Source organism: Paroedura picta, chromosome 5 (genome assembly GCF_049243985.1).
Source record: "Paroedura picta isolate Pp20150507F chromosome 5, Ppicta_v3.0, whole genome shotgun sequence".
Classification (NCBI taxonomy): domain Eukaryota; kingdom Metazoa; phylum Chordata; class Lepidosauria; order Squamata; family Gekkonidae; genus Paroedura; species Paroedura picta.
In genome coordinates, this window is record NC_135373.1 from 125,546,182 (window position 1) to 125,564,952 (window position 18,771).

Below are 18,771 nucleotides of genomic sequence, written 5' to 3' on the forward strand. Positions count from 1 at the left end.
GTCCCTGGTGAAGGTTTTTCCCATCATCTCCTCCATGAACTGGAGATGCTGGGGACTCGAACCTGGGACCTTCTGCCTGCTAAGCAGAGGCTCTGCCACTGAGCCAGGGTCTCAGGTCAAGGTCCTTCCCATCCCCTCCTGCCTGGTCCTTCTAACTGGAGATGTCGGGGATTGAACCAGGGACCTTCTGCATGCCAAGCAGAGGCTCTGCCACTGAGACATGTTCCTGCCAGTCAATGAAACTCTTCCATGAGGCTGCCTTATACAGGATCAGCATCTCTCCAGGGTCTCAGACTGAGGTCTTTCTCATCCCATCCTGCCTGGTCCTTTTGACTGGACATGCTGGGGATTGAACCTGGGGCCTCCTGCAGGCCAAGCAGAGACTCTACCAATGACCCTGCACCCTTCATAAATGAAGCTGCCATCTACTGAGTCAGACGCTTGATCTATCGAGGTCAGTGTTGTCTACTCTGGCTGCCAGCAGCCTTTCTTACCACCTCTGGTCTGATCTTTTGAACTGGAGATGCCAGGTATTGAACAGGAGACCTTCTGCATGCCAAGGAAGTGCCACGGACATTTTATACATGGCAATGTCCTTTCCAAATCCTGCATCTGATGTGTGAAGTTCAGGGGTTCCCATCAGGCGGTCCGCAGATGCCTCCCTGATTCTGTTCCTAGACAGCCTCCATCTGCCAGATATGCTAATTGGAGGAGAAATCGCAAAGATGGTGCCTCCTTTCCTCCATGGCCCCTGAGTTTCTGACACGTTTTTGAAGGGACCGCGATGGGAAAGAAGCATCCGTGGTGTGGTCAGAATATGGCCCATCAGGGCTGGGTTATGGCTGGCCCTTGTGTGAGATCAAAGAATCTCACACCTCCTGGGTCATCTAGTCCAACCCCCTGCACCAGGCAGGACACCTACAACCCTATCACTGACAGTGTAACCTGCCACCCTCTTGAGCCTTCACACAATCAGCCTCTCCGTCAGATGGTTCTCCAGCCTCTGCTTAAAAATCTCCAAAGATGGAGAACCCACCACCTCCCGAGGAAGCCTGTTCCACTGAGAAACCGCTCTGTCAGGAACTTCTTCCGGATGTTTAGATGGAATTTAGAATCCTAGAATCCTAGAGTTGGAAGGTACCTCCTGGGTCATCTAGTCCAACCCCCTGCACTGTGCAGGACACTCACAACCCTATAGCTTCTCCGCTGCCGCCTGCCACCCCCTTGAACCTTCACAGAATCAGCCTCTCCGTCAGATGGCCAGCCTCTGCTTAAAAATCTCCAAAGATGGAGAACCCACCACCTCCCGAGGAAGCCTGTTAGGAGGTGGTAGATTCTCCATCTTTGGAAATTTTTGAAAAGGGTTGCATCAAATAATACAAAAAGGACATGTTAGCACCTTAGCACGGTAGCGTAAGCCACAGTCCCTAACAATGTTCCCAAGTCACTTGGTGAATCGTTTACTGCAGCGCAACTCAGCTGCCCACGTAGGGAAGTCCTCTTGAATAATTCAGGTTTGCACAGTTGGCGGAAAGGCCAGGAGAGTCAGGGTATGAATTTTCGCGGGTCAGAGGAAGAGAGCTTTGACTCTCAAAAGCTCGTCCGCCGACGTCCGTCTCCAAAGTGCTCCCGGACTCCGAGGTATCTCTCCCCCCCCCCCCTCTGCTGTTCTTGAACTTTTTCGCAGCCCAGAAATCTGACCCCGCAGCGGGAGTCCTGATTATACCGCCAAGTGGGTCACGCAGTTCGGTGACAGCCCCCCATAGGTGGCAGGAGGACACAGAATGTAGGACACGGAGCAATTAGTGTAATTGTAACCTCGGGCTAAGACGCTGATCCCGGGGTGGCCCAGTCGGTCTCCGAGAGAGCAGGAGGCACAAAGCCGGGGAGGGGAGGCCGTCGGCTCCTGGCACCCGAGGTTGGGGAGTTGTTTTCTGGCTCATCCGTTAAGTAGCTGATGCTGAGGTTCCACGGGGTCGGTCCTGCTTGGGTGCTAGCAACCTTGACTTCGACCTCTTCTTTCAGCCGTGCCAAGAAAGGACCCAATTCCTGTCGGAGGAAGGTCAGGTGTCAGGCTATTCAGCAGCGAGCCAGAGGAGGAGGAAGGGTCTATCCTGCCTCCTTGAGTGAATCCAGGCCCATTCATAGAATCACAGAATCATAGAGTTGGAAGGGGCCATACAGGCCATCTAGTCCAACCCCCTGCTCAACGCAGGATCAGCCCTCAGCATCCTAAAGCATCCAAGAAAAGTGTGTATCCAGCCTTTGCTTGAAGACTGCCAATGAGGGGGAGCTCACCACCTCCTTAGGCAGCCTATTCCACTGCTGAACTACTCTGACTGTGAACATTTTTTTCGTGATATCTAGCCTATATCGTTGTACTTGAAGTTTAAACCCATTACTGTGTGTCCTCTCCTCTGCAGCCAGCAGAAACAGCATCCTGCCCTCCTCCAAGTGACAACCTTTCAAATACTTAAAGAGGGCTATCATGTCCCCTCTCAGCCTCCTTTTCTCCAGGCTGAATTCAGACTATTGTAACCCGCCACGAGCCACTTGGGAGTGGCGGGTAATAAATTGAAATAATAAATAATAATAAATTAATTAATGATGATGATGATGATAATATCCTCTCCCACTTTCTAACAGCACTTGGTGGGTGCTGGGAACAGAGCCAGCGGGTGCCTTGATAGGGTGACTGGTCTTTGAAGGTTGTCTCTCTCCCTCTTTCGTTTCTGCATCCAGCACTGTCCCTTCCTAGGCGAATATTTGCAGTTCGCAGACCATCCAGCCGAGCCTCCTGCAGCTCTCCTTCTTCCCCCCTCCGACTCCCGTCTCTTTCTCCCACCCCGCCCTCCCAACAATCGCATTCTTGGGGCTGTGTGTTTTCAGAAGCTAATAGAAAACCGACCGCTTTGGGGAGAAATTATTGCCATTTATTTGTTTATTTGTTTGTTTATTTATTTCGGAAGGGCTAATTTCCTGGCGAAATTTATGCCTGCCAGCAGAGGCGGCCGAGGCGCACCCCAGGCAGTTCTAACGAGACAATTCATTAGCCGCAGAGTGCACCCACGCCCGCAAAGAACATTAATTCGCGAAATGAAAAACTAATAGAGTGTTTAGCCAGCTCTTTATCACCGGTGACAGGCAGCCCTCGTCCCATCATTAGTGTTTACCGAAGGGATGGAGGCCACCGCCCGGCCTGGCTTATCGCTGCTCATCTCAAACGAGACCGTTGTGCTTCTCTGCCTCCTTGGGTAGTCAACGTTGCAACCTGTACTTAGCCGGAGAGATTTCCTGTCTTCCTTTCCCGGTGCCTGGTAGGGGGACAGATTCTCCCGTTCACATTTTATCCTCAGTCGCCTACACCTGTCCTCAGTCACCTACACCATCCACCACTGGCCTGGTGGATGTATTGGCCATATTTACAATTTTAGGCTGCCATCTCCAAGTTGGTGACTTTGGTGGTAAGGTTGCCAACCTCCCTGTGTCGGCTGGGACCTCCCAGAATTACAACTGCTCTTCAGACAACAGAGATCCACTTCCCCTAGGGACAATGAATCATAGAGTTGGAAGGGATCTCCAGGGTCATCTAGTCCAACCCCCTCTCTATGCAGGACAATCACAACCCTATCGCTCCTCCACTGTCACCTGCCACCCCCTTGAGCCTTCCCAGAATCAGCCTCTCCGTCAGATGGCTGTCCAGCCTCTGTTTAAAAATCTCCAAAGATGGAGAACCCACCACCTCCTGAGGAAGCCTGTTCCACTGAGAAACCGCTCTAACTGTCAGGAACTTCTTCCGGAGGTTTAGACAGAATTTAGATGGAAGCCCCTTTGAGACTCCTTCGGGTAGAGAAAAGTGGCATATAAGAACTAACTCTTCTTCAAACTGATCTTTTCTCAACCTTTTTACCATTAGAAACCCCTGAAATATTCTTCAAGCTTCAAGATGTTATGACTGTTACTTATATCCACGATGTTCTATGTAATAACGATGTTCCATGTAAACCGCCTTGAGCCATACGGGAGGGCGGTATAAAAAGCAAATAAATAAATAAGTAAAACCCAGAAGGGGCATGATGGAGAAGAAGATGGTAGGGAAGCAGAGCTGTGGACACCCCCCCCCCCCCAGGCCTCCCTTCCCATCCCCTCCAGGCCCATCATTGGCCATTATAGCGAGGGGGCAGGTCGATATGACCATGTCTGGTCATGTCACCCAATCAATGTTTAACAAATACATTAAAAAATTGACTCCCACCCATTCGGGAAGCCCTTCCAGGGCCATCAAGAAACCCCAGGGTCTCACAAATCCCTGGTTGACAAAGCCTGGCCTAGATCAGTGGTCTGCAACCTTTTTATCACCGGGGACCACTCAACGCTTGACAATTTTACTGAGGCCCGGTGGGTGGGGGGGGGGTAGTTTACTCCTCTACTCTCAACCACTGCCCTAACGCTCTCTGATCGCTATGGTAATGTTTAAACATCCTTTCAAAATAAGATACAGACACGCCACAACAATGAACATAAGGAACATTTTATTATCATGGAAATTTTAATTTATGACAATGACAAATCCATGGGAACCCTGAGCTGGTTTCTCTGCAACGAGAGAGTCCCATCTGGGACTGATGGGAGACAAGGACACCCGAACTGTGTTGTAAAGGGCCGGGGTGGGGGGAGAGAAGGCATCCTTCATGGCCCATCTCCAATTAGTCGAAGGACCACATGTGGTCCGCAGCCCACAGGTTGGGGATCGTTAGCCTAGATGGCACAGCCGGAAAACATCTGAGGGAACATCGCAAAGTTGAGATTGCAATTTGAGATGGGGGCCTGGTCTCACTTGCCTGGCTCCGACTCCACCATTTGGAGCTGTGTACATTTCTTCTTACAACCGCTGCCTCAATTCCCGGGGTTTGTTGTTCATGTAAAACATTGTTATGCCATCCCAAGCGGGCTCAGGGCCGTTTGCGAGATAAAACGGCACTCCGTGACTTCCGAAGACAGCGCAAAACCAGAAGAAAGCACAGTCCGTATCCCGGCATGATCATTCCATAAAGAGTATCTGTCTACAGAGCCCCCTGAGCCAAGCGCATTACAGGCAGACTATAGTAGAATATAATAAAAGGGGGCGGAAGGGAACAGCACTAAATTTATTGACAATGGCAAGAATCATTTCCACCAGTCCCTGGAAGACCTGGAGACTTCCTAACAATAAAGAGCGTCTCTTAGAAGTTTACGATACTTTGCAAACAGTAAAGTTAGCCACGCGACAACATTTCGAGAGGATAAAGTATGAAGGAGGGAGTTGGCAACTTTTAATTAGATATTTAAATGTAAGGGTCGCATTGCACATGAGACAACATGATTTGTTCACAATGAATGTCTGTCTGCTGATGTTCAAACTGAGGATTGTTTTGCAAGGTTGTTAGGGTTGTGTCAGACTCTTTGGCATCCGAAGAAGCCGTTCCGGCCGGAAGCAGCCAGCCCCACGCCACGGGCGGGTGGGGGGCGCCAGTGGTGGTGGACCAGTCGGCGCACGCACATAGGATATACCTTTCATATCCTGGTTATCGGTATAGAAAAACAAAAAAACAACAATAAAAAGCAATTCCAGATTGATCTAAAACCCGCCACATCTTGTAATTTAACCCCATAATGAATTGAGCTCTCAGGGGTTTTCTATCTACAGGTGGATTTTCAAGTAGGGGAGCCAGTAGCACAAGGTACCAGGCCTCAGCCATAAGCCTGGCGGAACAGCTCTGTATTGCAGGCCCTTTGGAATTGTTTAAGTCCCCGGAGGGCCCTGATCTCTTTGGCGCTTCCATCCCTGATGAAGTCGTCTCTCTGTCTCTTGCATAAGTGTCAGAACTGTGCTGATTTGTTCTTCTGCCCCAACCTCCCTTGTTCTCCTAAACCCCCTCATGGTTTCCCAAATACTATACTTGCCTCCGAAACCCCAAACTGCAGGAGATTCCTGCAGGAGCTTCCGGCGTTCCGCAGGACCTGCAAAACGGAGTTCTTCCGCCAGGTCTGTGGTTGAGGCCGGGGCAGTGAGGAAGATCAGTTTGGAGTCCTCCCTCACGGTGTCAGTCATTAGTTAGGCCATTACTATATTGGACCCTCTTCCCACCCTCGCTAGAGGTGGTTGTGGGTTGGATTATTGCGGAATTCCGCCATGTTTCTGCCAGTTGTTCTGTGGGTTTTGTCCTGTTTTAATGAGGTTTTTTTTATTGGACACTTTGTAATCCGCCACGAGCTGGTCTCGGAAGTGGCAGGAAATAAATCAAATAATAATAATAATAGTAAATTGGTTTTCTCCCCGTTAATCCTTGGAACATCCGTCCGAAACACGGCATTCCAACAGGAAGTGGGCACGAACTTCCACAATGGGTGTTTGGTTTTCTTTATCCAGAGCACTGGGGAGGGGTTTCTTGACTGCTCCTGAAGCCTCCTTGTTTGCATCCATTGACTGACAAGGCTCACTCCTTCCAGGGCCTCCGCCGTCCCTTCAAGCCACCTAATGACTGAAATTGCGGGTGACAACCGGCGCAAATGACTTAATTTCCTCCCCCCTCCCTGCACTTTGCCCGAATGAATTATTCCTCTGTTTTGTCGGAAAAGGTTATTGTAAAAGTGTGTAGAGCTGCCAAGAACAACAACAACAACACCCTCTTGTTGACTGAGAAGGGAGAATCCAGTTCTGGGTCAGATGGTCCTCTGTCATGTCCTCAGATGTTTGGGCTATGTTTGAGAGCCAGTTTGGTGTCGTGGTTAGGAGTGCGGACTTCTAATCTGGCATGCCGGGTTCGATTCTGCGCTCCCCCACATGCAACCAGCTGGGTGACCTTGGGCTCGCCACGGCACTGATAAAACTGTTCTGACCAGGCAGTGATATCAGCGCTCTCTCAGCCTCACCCACCCCACAGGGTGTCTGTTGTGGGGAGAGGAAAGAGAAGGCGACTGTAAGCCGCTTTGAGCCTCCTTCGGGTAGGGAAAAGCGGCATATAAGAACCAACTCCTCTTCTTCTTCTTCTTCTTCTTCTTCTTCTTCTTCTTCTTCTTCTTCTTCTTCTTCTTCTTCTTCTATTTCTTTCCCACCTAGAGGTACGCACTATAAACAGTGCTATAATTTGAGATAGGAACTTTTTTGCATTGTGAACCTGCATTGTGTATGTGAATTGGGGTGGGGGTGGGGGTGGGGGTGGGTGATTTGCCTCTCTAATTGACTTTTGATCCTTGAGTTAGCCTATTTGGGGGAGAATATTGAGAAGCTTCCCTCTTTCTTTTCACATATTTCCATAGCAGAAGGCTCCTGAACAGTTTGCCACATAGCTAAACAAAATTAGGATAAAAACACGCAACTAATGCCGATTGCATTGCTAAGCTGAGTGATCCGGTGGCTTCTTCATCTTCGTTTGCAGTGTCTCCTGGCCAGGACGGACATCCCAATGTGGACCTTCCACCGGTGTCCGAACAGATCATGCAAACACTCACTGAGCTCGCGAGATCCTTCCAGGAGATGGCTGACTGCTGTTTGCTCGTTCTGCACTTGGAAGTCAGGTGAGAAGGACAGCTGGCACGGGGAGGGGGGGGAAGGGGAGGGGAGGTCCGCGGCACAGTCCCTAGGCAATCTGAGTGCCGCATTCTGTGGCAGATCTCCCACCAGAAGGCAAACAGAAAAGTTCAGGCTGGAAACCCAGTAGTTTATACTAAAGAGGGAAAAACGGCATCACAAGACGTCTGTGTCGCCGAAGACAAAGCAAAGAACAAACACAGAGCAATCATAGGCAGTTTGGTGTAGTGGTTAGGAGCGTGGACTTCTAATCTGGCAAGCCAGGTTCGATTCTGCACTCCCCCACATGCAGCCGCTTTGAGCCTCCTTCGGGTAGGGAAAAGCGGCATATAAGAACCAACTCTTCTTCTTCATAGAAGCAAATCTTCCCTCCCTTCTGTACACAATTCAGTTTCACCCAGAACAGTTCTCCTCATCAAAGAGTCGTATAATTTACAGTTGACTCCTCCAGGTGGGAAGAAATAGCCACAACAACAGAGCACACGATAGGTGGCCCGGAGCATGGGAACAGAAGGGTGCGGGGATGAGCAAGGCAGGTCAAGTCCCCGCAGGGAGTTCCGGGCCTTGGATCAAGCAAATCACGGCAGGACCTCATGGCTGCCTGTCACCAGGGGTTGGTGCTTTATCCATCCTCTATCTCTGGAAGCCCTGCCCTGGATGGCCCAGCTTACCTGAGCTAGTGAGAGCTCAGGAGCTAAGCAAGGTCAGCCTGGGTTAGGATTTGGATAGGAGACCACCAACAAAATCCCAGAGTTGCTCCTCGGTGGGATACAATACTATAGAGCAGGGGTAGTCAACCTGTGGTCCTCCAGATGTCCATGGACTGCATTTCCCATGAGCCCCTGCCAGCATTCGCTGGCAGGGGCTCATGGGAATTGTAGTCGACGAACATCTGGAGGACAATTCCAAGTAGCCATTCCTCCAGGGGAATTGATCTCTGTGATTTCGGGGGATCTCAAACATCCCATTTGGAGGCTGGCATCCCTAGTGCACTCTTTGGCATCATACCCCACTGCAGTCCCTCTCCAGACCGTGCCCTGGTCAGACTCCACCCCCAAAATCTCCAGGTATTTCCGAACCCAGAGCTGGCAACCCCAGTTACTTGGAGAAAAAAGCTGCTTCGGAGAGTGGACTCTAGGTAAGATTTCCAGCTCTGGGTTGGGAATACCTGGAGACTTTGGGGGTTGAACAAGAGCCAGGTGTGGGCGGGATCTGGGAAGGGAGGGATCTCAGGGGAGTATAACGCCATGGGGCTCACCCTTCAAATCAGCCATTTCCTCCAGGGGAACTGATCTCTGTCACCCGGAGATCAGATATATTAGTGGGAGATTCCCAGATGGCCCTGGGAGGTTGGCATCCCTATACCTTAGGTCCTTGGCCGTACATAGCAGGGCTTGGAAGGAGAGAGGGAAGCTGGAAAGGGACGGGGAGAGAGTCCACCGGAGCAAAATTGCCCTCTAGGTTGTGACTTTTTTATGGACGCCACGCCCCTCATCCTACTGCCTGTAACATCTTGACTTCCGGGTTTTCTGGAAACACCTGCATTGGTGTGTCAGCTGAGCTGGCCCCTATGGGGCCAGAGAGTCAAGGGAGAGAATACTTGGCATTTGACCTGCGACCGCATGCCCAGCATCTGTACATTTTCCACCCCCAGCGACAGACTAAAACGGCCACTTACGTTTCCTGCAGAAAATCACCAGCTGAGGGTTTCTCCCCCACACACACACACACACACTCCTACCTCCTACCTTCCTTATTACTATTATTATTATTATTATTATTTCCTACCTATTTGAACTTGAAAGGGAAAATAGTCAGTTGTCATTTTGTTTCCGAGAATGTCACCTTCCTCGGGCCGTTTCCGCGGAACAAAAGGGTCTACCCTTCAGGGGGGCTTTTAGCGATTTGGCGCCAGCCGCAGTTCGCCACGAGGGGTCCTGACGACGCGTTTTGCAAAAAAAAACAGCCTTCCCCGCTGAGCAATCAGCAATGTTTGCAGCAAATCTTAATGCCAAAGTTGATGCAAGGTCAGCGTAAACATGTCAGGACGTGGAGAGGGGGAGACCTCCAGGGCAACAGCACGATTTGTTTTGTTTAATTTCCCGAGAACCTTGTTGGACCAGCAGATGGGTCTCTTTTGCTTCTCGCCAGCCCCCGTTTACAAGCCAGGCGTGGCCAGCTAACGTCACTTCCGTGGTCCTCACAGCCTGACAATCCTCCATGGCCAAAAGGTTGAAAAGGACTGGCCTAGCCTAGAGGGACCACTGCAGCCCCAGCCTGGATTCCCTCCCCTTGGGCCAGTGTAGTATCCCCAAAATACCTACATTTGGGGCATGCGTTTGCCAGGCCTTCTGGCTCTCCATCCCTGCTTCAGACCTGCCTTGTTTAAGCAATCAAGGCCACTGCAAACCCCCTAATCTGCATTATGGAAATAGAGGCCATTTGCATAAATGTATATGATTGTCAGACTTTGGGAGATTTGCCTTTTCTGCACTGAATTTCGGTGGCGGCTTTGGACGCTACCTGGAAGCCACCAGAGGAGCCACGTAGACCATGTTGCTTTCTTCCCATGCTTTTGCAGGGCCGGCCCAGACTAATTTGTAGGTGGGAGACTTCCAAGGACACCCAGGGTTGCCACGCAGAGGCAGTGCAATGACAAACCGTGTCTGAATGTTTCTTTCCTTGAAGTGGCATGGCCCAGACTAGCCCGAGCTCATTAGATCTCAGACGCAATGCAGGGCCGGCTCTGATTAATATGCAGATGGGAGACCCCGACGAAGGTCTTGGGTTTCTAAGCAGAGGCAGGTAAGGGCGAGCCACTTCTGAACATCTCTTGCCTTGGCATTCCTAGCAGGTCATCATAAGTTGAGTGAGATGGGAGGCAATTTCTACCCTAGTGAGAATTGCTCTTTTTACTCAGCATACTCAGCTTCTGAGATCCAATGAGATCAGGCTAGGCTGAGCTATCCAGGGCTGAGTCTGCACTGGGCTTTTTATCCCCTGTGACCCCGAATTAAAGAAAGTCATCTACACGTCATTCGATTTCCATTTTGAATTTTCCCTCTGCAACGTCTGTGATTGGTCTGCAGAGACATTACCTTTCCCCCACGATATCCAGGAGCAGATATAAGATGCTACATTTGAGGAAACCACTCTGCGGGACCCCAGTATTAAGTGTAGATGCTCTGCATTTTGCCAGATTAACTTCCTTCCCCACACCTCCAACGCTGACATAGCGAAGCAGTCTGTCGCTGATTGGTCAGGGTGTCAGTTCAAAGACTCCCTGTTTCCATTTCCTCTCAAGAGTTATTTTTGTCCTCGTTTCTAAAGTGACTGTGCTCCCACACTTCTATGTGTCGAGATTTGCCTTTTGGATTGTCTTCCCCCCCTCATCCCCCCCCCAGCTCGTTCAGGAAAAGAAAAAGCAGCCTCATGCTCCCACCCACACACCCCGATTGCTTTGGCTGTAGAGTCAGGAGACTTCCTGGCAAGCAATAAACCCCTCTCCAGCCTTGTGCTCCTTCAATGCCGGCTGGAGCTTTGCGACCACCACTCCCCTCTCTTAGCTTTCCCAATCAAGTGGAAGGAGAGAGGAGCCAGAAAATTAAGTGTAGAATCAACGTCTGTTTGAATTCAGGAAAAAGGAAGGAGGACAACTCAGGTACAGTTTGATCTGAATTTATTTATTTTATTATTTATTTATTATATTTCCATACCGCCCTCCCGTACGGCTCAGGGCGGTTCACATAAAACATTGCAGGGGTAACACAGAACAAATAACACAGTCATAAATACCATATTGACAATCTAACAGTGGCTTCAAATAAACAATAACCTAAGGATTGACAAAAATTAAATGCAGAACCACTGCAGGTCAAGGCAAGAAACATTCAGAGAGAATTTGCCCTTGCCTGCCTCGGTGTAGCAACCCTGGGCTTCCTTGGTCGTCTCCCATCCAAGTACTAACCAGTCCTGACCCTTTTTAGCCCCTGAGATCAGATGAGATGGGGCTATTCTTCGCCATCCAGGTCAGGGCCAGGTTTTCGTGGTATTCCCCCCCCCCCCAATCCACCAGAGGAGGGAAGGCCGTGTGGTGTAGCCAGATCCCAGAAGCTAAGCAGGGTCGCTACTTGGAAGGGAGACCACCGAGGGGGCTTCTACACAGAGAGGAAGGCAACAGCCAACCCCCTCAGCTTAATCACTTGCCTTGAGAGCACCCTTCCTTGGTTCGCCATGAGTCGACTTGACAGTATGATGAAGACACACAGCCCCCTGGCACTTGGTTGTCATTGTCGAGCGAGTGAAATATTTTCCTTGGGCTCCCACGAGTAGCTCCACCCCTTCTCTTGGCCAGGGTCCACTGCTTCCACTACCTGATCCCGTTGGCGAAGCAGGGGAATTACGCCATCGTGGCCAACGTGGAGAGCATGGATTACGACCCGCTGGTGGTGCGGCTCAACAAGGACATCAGCGCCGTGGAGGAAGCCATGAGCGCCAGCCTCCAGCAGCACAAGTTCCAGTACATCTTTGAAGGTCAGTGGCTTTCGGGCAGACTGGGAGTGATGGGCCCCGAGGGGGCGGGGCGGGGCGGGGCTGGGCTGGGCTGGGAGGCTAGATGCCAGTACTTGGGGCAGAAGCAAGATTCTGTTCTCGCACATCCAGGTGCAAGAATGGAAACAAGATTTGTTGAGCCTACCAGGAAGAACCGAGAAGAGCGTTTTGCCCTGTGAATCTCCGAAGTGAAAGGCAGAGGAGAGCCAGTTGGGAGGGTGGGCCTCTGGAAGGCCAGTCGAGCTCCTGGACGGCACATGTCAGCAGCTAGGACAGTTGTAGGCAGGGAAGGTGCTAGTTGCCTCACCAGACAAGGGTGGTAAAAAGCCTGGCAGGCAACATTTGTGCCCTTAGCATCTCCCTAGATAGAGAGGAGTTCAAGATCACTCCCAGGCTCCTGATGAACAGTGCGGTGACCTTAATTTCAGGGCAGGAATACCTGAGGGAAGGTTGTCCTTCAGAATCTATGAAGTAGGGCCCCCCACCCCGTCAACCCTCATTGGCTCAGGAGGTCACAGCCTTCCCTACCAGCTCCACATTAACAGCTCTTGTGTCTAGGACAGTGGTCCCCAACCTTTCTGAGGTTGGGGACCGGCAGGGCATCGGGGCGCGGCCTGCGGCCCGCGGCCGCGCATCGGGTCACACCCGCGGGCCGCGCCCACGCATCGGGCCGCACCCGCAGGCCACGCCCGTGCATCGGGCCGTGCCCACACGGGCGCAGCCGGCCCTGATTCCCTCTCCCCGCCCTCCCGCAGTAAGAAGCTTCCCAGGCCGCAAGCTTGCGGCCTGGGAAGTTTTTTACTGCGGGGGGGGGGCGGGGAGAGGGAGCCGCGGCCCGGCGCTATGGCCTTCACGGCCCGGCACCGGGCTGCGGACCGCAGTTTGGGGACCACTGGTCTAGAATATACGATAGACTGTACTAATTTTTGTAAATGTCACTTTGGCATCCTGCAGCACACGGTGGGACTGAAGGTTAGTTGAGGCAGGCATTTTGCGGCTGGCTCCGCCTCCTGTGGCAGCCATTTTGTGGCTGCGCCCACCGTAACGTGTCAGAGTACCAAAGGCAGCCTCCGGCTAAAAAGGGTTGGGGTCTCCTGGTTTAAGAACAAACTAAAAGACTTCTTTGCCTGGATCGGTTGCCTGTTGGGCGTTCCTGACTTTTGTCCTCCGTCCCCCAGGTCTGGGCCACCTGATCTCCTGCATCCTCATCAACGGGGCCCAGTACTTCAAGCGCATCAGTGAGTCCGGCATTAAGAAGATGTGCAGGAACATCTTCATCCTTCAGCAGAACCTGACCAACATCACCATGTCTCGGGAGGCCGACCTGGACTTTGCGAGGTGAGCCCAGACCTATGCCTCTCTTAGCATGGTGGCCAGAAGCTCCCCTCAGGAGATTCAGGTGTCCATCAAGGGGCAGAAGGTCCTGGTGGTGGAGAGGTGAGCTCAGGTCCCAAGCTGTGGATAGAGAAGGCCATGGCATGGCCACGTTCCTGAAGTGAAGCAATTCTGGATTTGGGAGGAGGGAACCTGACCTGGATGGCCCAGGCTAGCCTGATCTCATCAGATCTTGGAAGTTAAGTAGGGTCTGCCCCAGCCAGTATTGGGATAGGAGACCACTGAGGAAGTCCAGGGTTGGTATGTAGAGGCAGACAATGGCCAAGCACCTCCAAATGCCTCTTGACTTGACTTGGATCGCCCAGGCTTGCTTAATCTCATCAGAGATGGCAGGACCAAGAGGGGTGGGCTGTAAATGTAATGATAAATGAAATAAATAAATAAATTAGAAATAAATCTCAGAAGCCAGGCAGGATCAGCCATGGTCAATACTTGGATTCTTCTTTTCCGATGCCCCCTGCAGAATATCTTCTGCTCAGTTATGGCCACTGTCCTTGATGGGGCTGGCTCCCCTCCTGACTGGCAGGGGACACCCCCTGGAAGGATCGGTTTGCTGTTACTATCTGTCAATAGCAGACAAAACTCACAATCAGGCTTCTATAGAAAGAAAGCTTTAATTGGAAGTAGATCTGAACACTTTAACATTCGAAGTCAAGACTGTTCGATATCGGGGAAGCAAGCAGCTATTAATACAATTCTCCCGCCGAAACCCGAACCGTTCCCAAGGGGAGGGGGTCCTCTCTCACCCAGGTGCCATCCCAGGCTTCCTGCCAAGGTGTCAGAGTTAGCACGGCCTTGGTCAGGCCGGCGTCCCAGGCTGCAGATAAGATGTTTACGGGAACACAGGCAACAGTGTAGCACAGCAGGGAGACTATGCAGTGTGAAAATGAAGAGATCAAAAGGAGGGGGGAATCAAAGGAATACAGAGGCATCAGCATTTTGGTTACATGGGAAAGTTAGCAAGGAGAACGCACAGCAAGATGGAGTCTCTTAGGTTCATTGAAATCAAACATGGCAGAGAGCAGGGGCTGATCCTGTCGCCTTTCAGACGGCGTCTAAAGGCAGGACCACAGAGTCCACCTGCAGTCCGGCCCTGGAGGAGCTGCATGCTCCTTCCCCTCTTCTTCCGCAACCCGCCTTGAAACCCAGGGCCCACCCCCAGCACCCTCATCTCGTGGCCAGTGCCCCCAGAGCGGGGATCTTGAACCTGGGCCCTAGAAGCACAAGTGCGTCGGCCCACGCCCTCCCGTAATCCTGCCGTTCGGAGTAGTGAAAGACATCGAGCCCGTCCTGGGCCTGCAAGACTCGCGGTGTCTTTTCCCAGCGCGGGAACTCACCGCGGTCGCGGCCGGGCCGCCCGGGTTAATGGAAGCCGGCGTCAACAAGCGGCCTCGAAGAATTGCATTGATTTTGCAAATAGATACGAGCCGCCCGGGCCTCTCTCGTTCTGCCCGATTGTCTCTCTGATCTCGGAGGCCCTCGATTCAGCCGCGGACAGCTGAGCGGATGAAATATTCATGAGGATATTTTTGGGGTCAGGAATCAAAAGGCCTGTCTGGACGGCGGAGAGAAAGCCATTGTTTCCCCCCTCCCACCTCTGGACTCAAATAATCCAGCCGAGAATGGAACGAGGGGGGGGACCTCTTTGCCTTTTGTCCGTCGTCTTCTGAGGCCGAATTAGGTGGGTGAAGCAGCCTGGCTGGAGCAGATTTCGGGGGAACAAAGTCCGCCAGCGAGCTTCAATTATTTGGATCCTCATGCGGGGAATGATCTCATTATAGAGTTAGCCGACTCATAATAACATTGACATGGGGGAATTACAAAAAAACCCTTAGGCGGGGGGGGGAAGGGGGGGCTCCATTACCGATCCTCCCTGGAATACAATTCTCAAATTCAATCCTTTTTTTTCTTTTTGAAATTATTTTTAAGGGGGGGAAAAAAAACCCCTTGAAATGTTAACTGAATTAGCCCAGGTGTTCTCGCTGGTGGCCGAGGGACAGCACGGGCACGGATGACAACGGGCACCCAGAGGACCACGTAGGAGGGCGAGCTGGCATGGGGCAGGCTTCACGTGGCAGGAAAGACGGGCAGGGAGCGAGGACTGCTCTGCTCTGGTTCGGCCTCACTTGGAGTCCTGTGTTCAGTTTTGGGCACCCCAGTTGAAGAGGGATGTAGACAAACTGGAGGGTGTGCAGAGGAGGGCAACAAAGATGGTGAGGGGTTTGGAGACCAAGACGTATGAAGAAAGGTTGGGGGAGCTTGGTCTGTTTACCCTGGAAAGGAGGCGACTGAGAGGGGGATCTGAGAGCCATCTTCAAGTATTTAAAAGGCTGCCATGTAGAGGATGGAGCAGAGTTGTTCCCTCTTGCCCCGGAGGGACGGACCAGAACCAAGGGGATGAAATTAATTCAAAAGAAATTCCATCTAAACAGTCATTTCAGTTGGAGTAGCCACTGTCCAAGCTGTAGCAGCGTTAATAAAACAGCGGAGTTAACATGCAGGCAGCCCAGCCCAGCAGTCTGAGAGCCAGCGTGGTGTCGTGGTTAGAGTATCTGGGAGACCAGGGTTTCGATCCCCTGAAAGGGCAGGGTGTGTCTGGATTGTAGCCATTTTGCAGGGTGGTGTAAGTGGATTGAGCACGCTTTCTCAACCAGGGTTTCTTGGTGGCCCTGGAAGGGTTTTCCCAATTGATGGGAGTGAGTCATGTGGCACGCACCCCCTCCCAAAATGTCCAGTGATAGGCCTGGAAGGGAGGGGTCCCACGTGAGCTTGTCCACAGCTCTGCTTCCCAACCATATTCTGCCTGATGGTGCCACTTCTGGGGTTTCTTGAAGCCTGAAAAACGTTCCAGGGGATTCACAACAGGGAAGAAATTGGAGAAAGTCTGTCATAGAGACCCTGGACTTCCCGGGTGGTCTCCCACCCAAGTACCAACCAGGGCTGACTTTGTTTCCCTTCAAGCGGTGTGTAGGTCAGGTGTCCCTGGGCCATCCTGGTCCGGACTCTTGAAGGACTTAATGGACTCAAGTGTTGTTCTTCTTCAGACTAAGAGGACTACCCAGCTGGAACTATCTGCGTAGGACCACCGGTCTGCTCATATGCTCATATATGTTCACGTACCAAGAGTGTCCGGGTGCAAAACTGTTCAGGGACTCCTAGAATCGTAGAGCGGGAAGGGCTCCTAAAGGCCATCTAGTCCACCCCCCCTCAATCAGCGTCAAACCTCCATGCTAAATAAAGCCAACCCATGAAACGTTGTCATTTAAATGTTCCCTCATTCTGTCGGAGTCGCAGTTTCTCAAATAGCAGTTTCAGCACACCGAGCTATTCTGGATCCAGTTCAGGGTCCCACCTAGACATTCGGACGGCGCTGCTTTTTTCGTAGACATGGGGCTCACGGCGATATGGCTCCGCAGCACACGAGGCGGTGCAGGGAATCAGGCCGACTTGCCAAAACTGTTTTTATGTTGTGATTTGTGCAGTTGCGTTACTTTTAATTTTTGCTCTGTTGCAAACCGCAGGGGGAGTTCCCTTGGCAGCAGGAGATGCGTGATATGGTGCTGCCATCTAGTGGCCAGTGTTGGTACCTCTTGGAAATAAAAGGCAGGGGGAGAGGGGAATGCTTTGGGCCGAAAGAAACATCCAAATACACAGGACGTGCGTTTAGGGGTTTTTTATTTTTAAAAGTGTTGCTTGTATTCTCCCCTTTTTCTGCAAGGGGGGGTGGCTCTAGGAGGCACACACGGACATATCCCATTGGCCCTCACAGAAACCTTGCAGGGTAGGCTGAATTCACTAAGGGGGCTTCCCTGCTGAATGCGGAATTCGAGAGCTGGCTCACATTCCACATCCCCCCAACCAGACCCCCCTGTTTTTTCCCCTTTTGTCTTTATTAACATCGTTTACACCCCGCCGTTCTTAGAATCTTAGAATCCTAGAATCCTAGAGTCGGAAGGGACCTCCAAGATCATCTAGTCCAACCCCTTGCAGGATGCAGGAAATTGACAACTACCTGCCCACCCACAGGGACCCCAGTTCCATGCACAGATGCTGTGACTACAATTCCCATGAGCCCCTGCTGGCCAGCCCTGAATCTCACCACACTTACAATAGCATCAGGCTACAATCTACAAGTCCTTTAGACTTCCTTCCAAGAAACCAAGTTCCCTTGCAGGATTTGTGCCTCTGCTCCTTTTGCCACCGGCGGGATCTTAAACCGACCTTACAAGCTCGTTGCTGAGACAAATCCGAATGCTTCTGCAACCATCCAAAAAGAGTTATTTGAGTATTGCTTATTAAGCCTCCCGGGGCGGGGGGTGGATTTTGTTGGTTTGGCTTTTACTGTTTTTACCCAGTTTGTGGGCTTCATAGGAGCAGCCTGTCAGCTGCCCTCTGAAGAAAAGGCAGGACCATCCATCCATCCATCCATCCATCCTTGGATTTATATCCCGTCTCTCACAACTATTGTGGCCTCGAGGCGGCTGACAATTAAAAACCATAAACAATTACCCCATAAAAAACCCCTTGAAACAGTAGCAGTACATCTAGCAACCCACAAGATGGCAGGAACAAGTATCCCAGCACGATCTGCAGAGTCCAGCCAGACAATTCAACCCTGGTTGTGATTAGCAGGTGTGATCAGGCAGGGTCAGTCGGGGTCGGTATGTGGACAGGAGACCCCCAGGGCAGTCCAGGGTCGCTCTGCAGAGGCCAGGCAGTGGCAAACCTCTTCCAAACCCCTCTTGCCTTGAAAATCCTCCCATGTCACCATAATCTGCGAGTTGACAGCATAAAGGGGGGGGCAGAAGATATCAGCATGATACCCTCAAGAAGAAGAGCTGGGATTTTTGTATCCTGCTTTTCACCACCAAAAGTGGCCTACAACCAGGCCAGTCCCTTCTTTTCCCTGTGAGGTAGGTGGGGCTGAGTGAGCTCCGAGAGAACTGTCACTAGCTCCAGGGCACCCAGCAGATCTTATATGTCTCAAAGTCACAGGCAATTGCCTTCCCTTCCTCTCTCCACAACAGGCAACTTATGAGGCAGGTGAGGCTGAACCACAATACCAAGCTGGCTGTTTGGGACAAGGAGCGGGCCCCAACAAGGATGGTGGGTGTCTTAACTGGCCATTTGTGCAGGGCTTTCTTCTTCTTCTGAGAGCCAGCATGGCGTTGTGGTTACGAACATCGGCCTCTCGAGAGCTGGATTTGATTCCCCACTCCTCCACATGCAGCCAGCTGGGTGACCTTGGACCAGTC

At 51.7% G+C, this 18,771-nt stretch overlaps 1 protein-coding gene across 1 annotated transcript in view; it reads left to right on the forward strand.

The window, feature by feature from the left end:
• Nucleotides 1-18,771, forward strand: part of EXOC4 (exocyst complex component 4) — a 395,846-nt gene that overhangs the window by 357,956 nt on the left and 19,119 nt on the right. Inside the window, exons 15-17 of the mRNA XM_077340354.1 lie at nt 7,419-7,557; nt 11,925-12,103; nt 13,300-13,459. Of these exons, the coding sequence (XP_077196469.1) occupies nt 7,419-7,557; nt 11,925-12,103; nt 13,300-13,459 (478 nt within the window). The remainder of the gene's footprint in view (nt 1-7,418; nt 7,558-11,924; nt 12,104-13,299; nt 13,460-18,771) is intronic.